This window comes from Leishmania donovani, chromosome 4 (genome assembly GCF_000227135.1).
Source record: "Leishmania donovani BPK282A1 complete genome, chromosome 4".
Lineage (NCBI taxonomy): Eukaryota > Euglenozoa > Kinetoplastea > Trypanosomatida > Trypanosomatidae > Leishmania > Leishmania donovani.
Genome location: NC_018231.1, coordinates 338,664 through 347,254, shown reverse-complemented (window position 1 = coordinate 347,254; position 8,591 = coordinate 338,664). Strand labels below are relative to the sequence as shown.

The window sequence follows — 8,591 nt, the reverse complement described above, 5'->3', positions numbered from 1 at the left end:
TCATCTCATTGTGTGTGCATGTGAGTGTGCCATGCGCGTGTGCGTGTGTATACATCAACGTCTTCTTCGGCTCGTTGACCTCGCATCCGCTTGTGCTTCCGCGGCTTGTGTTGCGCTGCGTCGTGTTGCGTTGTTGCAGAGTATTCCGTGTTGTGCCTTCCACCTCTGTCGTGCGCTCAGTGTCTCGAGGTGCGTTGGTGGGAGAGCCGGCACGCACGCGTTGCCCATGCGATGCGGGTGAGCGTCCTCACCACTGCCACGACGACGAAACAGCAGTCCACCACAGTCCTCCCTCGACGTTATATTGACGTGCTGAGCTGCGGCGACGACGGCAGGGCTGTCGCCTTTCGTTCCAGAGTCCTCTCTGGCACCACGCGTTACCAGGTAACAGATCAGGTACGCAGCGTGCACTTGGAAACAGCACCATGACGGCGGAGAGGGTTCGGAGCGGTAGCGCGAGTCGCGCCCTCAACGGGATGGGGCTCCCAGAGAGCAGCAGAGTCGCAGCGGCCCCGCAGCGACAGCGAGGGTCGCTTGCAGTGGTGTCTGTCCTGCCGCGTACAGACAGCAGTTCTCAGCAGCAGATGAGGCCGGAGACGACAAGTCGCGACGGGGAGCCGGCACATGGCATGCTGCTGGGCAGCCTCACAGAGTACAGGCCGGTATCTGCAGTCGCCTATGCGAACTCGGCTGCGGCAGCGCGGACGTCCACCGGAGCCAGCGCCGCAGTGTCTTACCCCTCCGCCTCCGCTGCCCCCGCGCTACGCACCAGTAGCAGCCGCGACCACAGCGCCGGCTATCCACTGGAGGCTCTGTCACTGTCCGCGCTGGGAAGTTCCGAGAACCTCTTCGAGCACAACACACCCGGGGCTCGTCAGAGCGGCGTGCGAGGCAGCGGCGCGCCGCCTCTGGCGCCGTTCCAGCAGCAGACCTCACTCGACGCCGGCCTGCAGGGTGGCGACGTCATCGCCTCCCAGGACCTTCGCGGTAGCAAGCACTCGATAGCGGTGCTGAAGGTGACGCCCGGCGGTAAGGCGCAGGAGTGCACGCGGCCACCGACATCCGACTCCACCGCCCAAGGAGGCGGCGGCTGGAGCACGCCGGGAATGCATGCGGCACCGGTGCAGCCCCCGTGCAGGACATCCTTCAACCAGGTAGGCAGCACCACCCAGCTTGGCTCAGCCAGCGCAGGCGTGCAGGTGGAAAAGATCGCCCCCATCGGCGAGACCTCCTTGTCAACCGCGCCCAGGGCCCACGCGGCGATGCCGCAGGCTGTGGCTGCTGCCGAGCTCCGTCAGCGACCGCCGCGACGCAGCTCCACCTCCGCCAGCGCGGCTATTGTCCAGTCATCGCCCTGCGTAGCAACCACCACGGCTGCACCGATGGCTGCGGCCAAGTCGACTCAGCCCGCGGCTTTTATGCCGTCCTCGACGACGACCTCGTCGCCGGCCGCCTCCACGCAACACACTGGCTCCCGGTTGTCGTGGCAGTCCTCGCGCGGGACCCCTCGTAGCACGCACACCCCTGAACGGTCAACGACGGCGTTGGCAGCAGTGAGTACCGGCGCCGCGCTGCACCATCGCTCCTCGTGCAACGGCGCGGTGCGCGAGGCCGGGGAGCCGCTGCTCATCGGGCCCTCCACCCTGCAGGTGTCGACGACCACTCTCACCAAGACAACGAAGAAGGTGCGCTACCGGCTCCCGGACGAGCCCTTCGACCCCGACGCGCCGGACCCGTCCGACATTGGCAGCCTGAGGGCAGAGGAAGAGGCAGCGCTGCTGGACCCGGTGAGCTACACCTGCGCCGTGGATGAGGTGGCTGGCCGCTACCCGATGCTGCTGCGCCGACCGGGCGCGCACGGCGGTGATGTGCTGCATGGTCGCCGCGGCTCCGCAAGCAGTCGGCTTGGCGATGGTGCGCCGCGCCCAACGTTCCTCCTCGATGACGGCAACCGCTGGGCGCGCGCGACGAACCGGCCTACAGTGGCGACGACGCGCGACCCGTCCGGGACGGCGACGACGCAACTGCCTGCCCCGCGTATCCTGCAGAAGACCGGTGTAGCAGGCAAAACTGCGGTCCCCGACACGAGCAGTGAGCCTTTCCCCGCTCACCAACGTGTCGCAGCTGACGGCAGCACGACGCAGGCATCCAGTGGGGAGGAGGCGGGTGGACACTTGCTCCAGCGCCACGTCCAGCAGATAGCAATAGGCAAGCAGCTCGTCAAGGGCACTGTTTTTCAACCCCCTTCGATGGGGAAGCGGCACACGGAGCGGTGCCGACGAGAGCAAGACGAGGATCGCATGAACGCAGCTGCCGCTGCGCAACCCGCTCTCAAGGACAAGGGCAGCAGTGCAGGTGCCGCTCCACCAGAGCCGCGGCGCCGGCGGAGGGGCAACCTGGAAGGTCTCTATGATGAGATACTGCGGCGAACTCAGCAGAACCGCCGCACCACCTTGCCTAACACCATCCCGCCAGCCGCTGTCCCACCGCAGGCGCTGCCTCTCCAACCACCAGGGGCGGCAGCAACAGCAGCGCGGCCGACCACGGAGCGTCGCAGCTGGCGGCCGCACCTGCCCTCCGCAGAGCCGGCACCTCCCCAGCGCGGCTCCGGTGTTAACCCTGGCGTCGCGCCGCGCCTGCCCCACACCGCGCCACAGCCGTGGTCGTCCTCGCAGCCGTGCATCCCCATCTCCCATGATGAAGAGATGCCAAGCGACAGCGAGATGAGCAGTCAAAACGGGTACCGCACACCCCTCATGTACTCAGCGACACAGCGCGAGCAGCAGGCACCGACGCCGCTGGCCAGGGCGGGAGCCGCGGCCACTGGTTGCGCAGGGCCTCGCCTCTCCAACTCCGTTCCTCACCCTAGCCCCGGTGTTCCACAGCCGCACCAGCAGCAGGTTGTGCCGCCGAGAGAGTCATACTCTCTGGCGCGTGGTCCCCCTCCGTTGGCGGGAGGAGGGCGTCCGGTAGAGCCGAAGCAGCAGCTCGACAGCGTATCGCCGCGTCTACAGCAGCAGCAGCAATGCCCTTCCCCACACGTAAGGCCAGGCTACGGCGTAGCGGCGGCGGCCTTGAGCACCGGTAGTCACATGCCTGAGCACACGTCTGGTCGCTCTGGCAAGTACACGCGTGCCGTCTTCGCACCGCCACCACCAGCGCGAGCGCAGCCCTCTCAGCATGCACTCTCCTCGTCTTCCTATGGGAACAGCGCCTATCGGCACGATGAGGAAGACGACGATAGGTACAATCCTGCGCCGTCCGGCTCGCACTACCCTGCTGACGAGGCATACGCCGCTGGCACACACACGCCGAGTGCCGCAGTGACCGCTTTCGGCAGGAACAGCGCCGGGGCGCCGGAGCAGCACACCTGTGCCACGCACGTGCACGGAGCGCCACAGATAAACAACGGCACCGGCTCGTCGTCCCAGCAACGAAGTCGCGCGTGGCAGCACGCTGAAGAGAACCTGTCGCAACGCACGGAAGCCGTGCACAAGGAGAACCTGCGGGCTGAGGGGATGGTGCGGCCGCACAACGAAGGCCGCTCTCATCACCGCACGCACAGCTCGGCGCTGCCGCCGCCGCCCCACCCACCCCCAACCACCTCCGCTGCCGCATCCTCCTCCACTGCACTGCGGACGCCAGCTGCGGCGGCCAACACGCCAGCACCGGCCCCCCACACGGTCTTCGTCACCTCACAGGCGGAGTACGACGAAGCCCTCATGAGCACCAGCTCGTGTACCACGGACACGCAGCCGGTCGCCGTTTCGGAGTGCGGCGAGGACGAGATGATCAATGACGAGAACGACGGCCTCGTGAAGAAAGGTCCCCCAGTGCTGGTCCTCGGAGACGAGGTGTTCGCACCGGACGGCTACGAGTACGTGAGAGAGGATGACGAGTACGCAGAGTACGACGAGCAGTACAATACAGAGAGCGAAGACAGCAGAGGTCACCACCAGGAGCTCGAGGAGGCACACTGAACCGGAGAGCAGCAGCAACGGCAGCAGCAAGATCACCTTCGACGACGCCGAGGAGGAGCCGCGCGATGCCACGAACGCAGATGCCGGCAATGTCGAATAGGATGTGCTGAAGGTGGGCCTGCTCCATCTCTCACTTCCTTTCGCGAGACGGCTGCAGCGTGGGTGGGGGAGGATAGTGTGCGCATCGCCCTGCACCTCTGCAGCCGTCGTGTGTATGTGTACATCGATGTGTGTGTTTATGTATGTATCTACGTGTGTATTTCTCTAGTGGCGCACACTCGCTCTTGCGATATCGGTCCACCCTCCACCGTGTCGGCCGCGCCTCCGCCGGTGATGTGCGCTCTCTTTCCTTTTTTTTTTCGCTGCCACGTCAGCGTCTTAGCGGCTGCGGCGCTCGCGTGTCTCCTCGTCGTCTTGCCGCTTCGTCGGCGCCTGGTGCGGCCGCGATGCTCCCATACCCGTCATGCGCTCACAGGTACGGCGACAAGAGGCTGCCGCTCACCCGCCCCTTGCATGCAGCTCTCGCACTGAGCGCGAAGAAGCGGAGCCGGGGCTTGGCGTGCTGCGCGGATAACAGGATGCGGCCCACGAGACAGAAAAAGCACGTGTGGTTGCCGTTGTTGCGGGCGCGTTCTTCCTCCGCATGGCTCCCGACACGGTCCCTGCAGCGGTGGAGAATGGCATGCTACGATGCATCAGGTCACATGTGTTGGCGCTGCGGGCCTGTCGCGTGCGCCTCACATTCCAGCCCGCCTGTGGCCATTGCGGGTTGGAGCACAAGGACGGAGTTGGCAAGGTTGCAAAATCAGCACCGCAGGAGGCGACGCCAGCTGCGTGGATCGCAGACCTCGTCACCGGCCTTCGACGCCAGGTCCGACATCCCCCGCAGCCGCGCTACACGCCGAGACAAGAGATTCCCGGTGGTAGTCGTCCCACACCAGATGAGCAAGGATGCTGAGCTTACGAAACGGCCGGAGACCGTGCGCGCCCAGTCCCGCAGGGGCAGGTGTTCGCATTTTGGATTCCTGCAACGGCGGGTGAGAGGCGGCGGCAAGACGGAGTGCAGGTGGTGTGCTGCCTACTGCTAAGCTAGCATTGTGGTGCCCCCCCCCTGCCCCCGCTTGTGCTTTTCGATGAGGGCGGCATGCCAGGCGTTGTGCCCAGTATGCCACGCGAGACTCGCGGATCGCTCGAGGCTCGAAGCACACCTCGCTGCACGCTATGATCTTGCATGCTGTGACCTGATTACGCACATCTCGCTCGCACTGCATGGGCTTCCCCCGTTGGGTGTCGATGACCGCCCCCTCTCCCCGACCACCCTCAGTGCGACACGCTATGAGCTCTGTGTGCGCAGGTGCATGCTTATCCGCTGGCCCTCTTCTGCTTGACACACCCACTCCTGTCAGAGGCGTGCGGCTGCAGGGGAGGGCGGAATGCCACCTGCCGCCACAGACTCACAGCAACGTCCCACCCGTCGCGGCACATGCGGGCAAGCCGTCCAGACACACCCCTCCCCCCCCCCTGCAGACACCAGCGTCTCCGTGAAGCAGGCGCCAGGATGCAGAGAAGGTGAGCACTGCGTGCACGCGCTGCCAAGCACAGTTTGCACGGCGCATCGCATCTAAGCGACGCATGCAGAGGTCAGTAGAGCGGGAGTGATGGGCGGGAAAGGGCGCGGCAAGACACCATACGAATCAGCCCCCGCCACCGTGCATGCGTGCGGGGAGCATGCGGCATCTCCCTACTTTCGACCAGGTGTGCGCTAACGCGGCACATATGCCGGAAGCTTGAGGAGAGCACCCCGAGTTACGCCATCGAGTCATCAGGAGTCCACGGTGGAGAGTCCCTACACCGTATTACGGGATGCCGCTGCTTGAGGCGACTGAGGGAGAGAGGCATGTCATATGCCGGCAGAGCACAGGGCCTCAGAGGGCCCTGACCTGAGGCTGGTTGTCTTCCTCCCTGAGCACATCCGGCATGCACCTATATCCACCCCCTCCTACCCGCACAACAGATGTCGCCGCTTTCCGCCCTCGAGCAGAACCCTGGAGGTGGTCCGCGATGATCGAAGCGTGCAGCTCACCTGTGTGCGTCTGGCGCCACTCGCACAACACGCATCCGAAGAACGTACGCGGGTGTACAAGCCGAGCCCGAAAGACACGGGGCCGAGATTCAGCAGCAGGACGGTTCGCCCCAGACGGCCAGGACTCAGCCGTGGTGCAGCAGAGGCAGGTGAGCTGTGGCTGTGTGTGACGCGTACACGGGGTTCGTGCTGGCACGTTCGCGGTGGCCGAATGAATACGGTGTGGAGCAGAAGCCTCTCACTTCTCTGTGCGTGGGGAGAGGGGTGGAAAGGGGGGGTACCGTTGCTGTGGGAATGGGTCACTGGCTGCTGCGGATGCTGCGGCTCGCAGCGCCGGTGTGACGCCTGCGACGGATCATACGCGCTTGCCCACACGTCCCCACCGCCCGCGCACGCGCGCTTTCCTTGCCGATGCTACCTGCATCGCTATGCCCCGCCCTCGCTGCTTCCCCCTCGTTTTCGTTTCGCTTGTCCCGTTGGTGTTTGCGATCTCACCGTCTCCGTGGAACTCGTGCATCCGGATGACGGGTGGGGGAGGGGGTGCGCACACCTCAGCGCGTGGTGCCTCAGCGGCCAGTGCACGCCCACTCTCCGGCTGGAAGCCGAGCAGAGCCCCCCTCCCCCTCCACCCCCTCCTATCCCCTCGCCGGCGCCGGGCCACTTCGCGTGGTGGCAGGGCCAGGGTGCCTAGGGCGTGAGAGGGGGAGGTCAGAGCGACCGGCGGCCGTGCACACGCTTGTACGATCCATATGGACGGGCGACGTGCCAGCGTGGCTGGAGCGTGTCTCCCCGACCTGGGCCCCCCTCACACCGCCTACGGCTGCTTGGCACCACGCGGAAAGGGGGGAGCGGGAGGGGGCCTGTGAAAGGGCCGTGAGAGGGCGGCATGGACTGGAATTCATCTCGCATGGCAGAGAGATGAACCGACCGGAGGGAGAGAAGGCAAAAAGAGGCGTTCACACCTCTGCCACCGCTTCTCTGGAAGCCCAGTTCAGCTCACACGGAGGCTGAAGAATCTCGAGAGGGAGAGCGAGGAAGACGAGAAAGCCGCTGTCCACCGCTGGCGTTTCTTTCATGGGCATGCGCCCGTGTGTCCGTGCCTGCGTGCGTGTGTGGTAAGCAGCAGAAGAAGAAACGTGCCCACGCACAACATTGAAAGCAACAGCCAAGAAGGCATCCGCTGCGGCTCGCACGGACGCCGGGGCAGATGGATGAGGCGGTGCTTCATGGCCAAGGGCGGGGATCCCCCTCATGTGGCGGGCTGGGATGGCCGTCGGGACGCGGTCGAGTGGTGGTGAACGGGGGCAAATGGCCCCAGGGACCGCCAACGATTGGAAGCTGCTGCTGCTGTGGCGGCGGCGGCGGCGTCCTCAAGCGTGGGTCCCCCTCTTTCCCCGCGCTTCTCACCAGGCCGACGACGCCGCCGCTCGCCCCCACCCCTCTGTTCCTCAGTCGCCACCTCCACAGTATGTCGTGGTTATGGGGCGCACGCATCAAGAGGCGGATCTACAACACGCCTCCTGCTCTCACGTATCATCCCTCCAACTCTCTCGCTGCGCATGTGGGCCACATCATCGTTGGCGTGGTGGCGCTGCTGCCCTATTCTATACTCCTCTTTCTCACTGTGATGCGCAACCCGCGCAAACATACGCACGTGCACAGAGCACAGCGGATACGTTGGTTGACTTTCCACTCGCTCATGTTACGACTTCTTCGATGCATCACCGCCTCGCCGGCTGTGGCAGCAAGCGTCGCAGTTGCAGCAGCCCAGACACCGACCAGCCTGCGCCCTGCTGCGGTGTGCCGCCGTGATGTTCACCTAACACCGTCCGTACTAGCCGCAGCACCCGCAAGCACCGCCACGTCGACGACGACCATCGCGGCTGGTCCCTACCGCCGCGTCGGGAATGTGTTCATCGTTACGTGCATAGACCACCCCTTCAAGTTCTCGTGGGAGGTGAACCGCATGCTGCGCGAGCTCCGCCTGGAGTTTATGGGGCAGACCACCGTCGTGCCGGACATCCCGTCAGTGCGAAAGCGAATTTGGCGGGTGCGCCACGTTGTCCGCATCGACCAGCTCGACCTCGACGAAGCGAAGGCGCTCATCGGGATTCCGGAGCACATCTCGTTTCGCGATTTGGCGGCGCAGATCCCACCAACGTTTGGCCGGGGCGGCTCCGTCGCCAACCCGCACATGCGCAGCAAGATGAACTTTATGCGACTGCGGCGCATGCGGCTGCGTGACGTGATGCACCGCGATCAGCTTGAGAAACGGCTCCTGGAGGAAAAGCGTCATGCACTGCAGCAGCAGCAGCAGGGTGGTGGCGGAGCAGCAGCAGCAGCAGCAGCAGCGACGACTGCGTAATATTTTTTTTTTTGCCTTTCTCACGGGTCGGAGGAGGGCGTGCGTGTTGCCGAAGCGCGAGGACGATAAGGATCGATGGGTTTGCTTCCATGTGCGTGCGCGCCAGCCCGTACAAGCGCGTTGCCGTCTGCGTGAAGGTGTGTGGGTGTAGTTTCGTGTGCGC

The 8,591-nt window shown here is 65.0% G+C and overlaps 1 protein-coding gene across 1 annotated transcript, besides 1 other annotated feature; it reads left to right on the top strand.

Annotated features, from left to right (window-relative positions):
• Positions 1–425: 425 nt before the first annotated feature.
• LDBPK_040870 (hypothetical protein) lies at positions 426–3,980 on the top strand (the record flags this gene model as incomplete). The annotated part of the gene is made up of 1 exon (XM_003858101.1): positions 426–3,980. The coding sequence occupies one exon, from the start codon at positions 426–428 to the stop codon at positions 3,978–3,980; it is 3,555 nt and encodes a 1,184-aa protein (XP_003858149.1).
• A 3,642-nt stretch (positions 3,981–7,622) lies between these two features.
• Positions 7,623–7,691: a sequence feature (Short protein (LDBPK_040860, CBZ31424.1) was converted to a misc_feature.).
• The last annotated feature ends 900 nt before the right edge of the window (positions 7,692–8,591 follow it).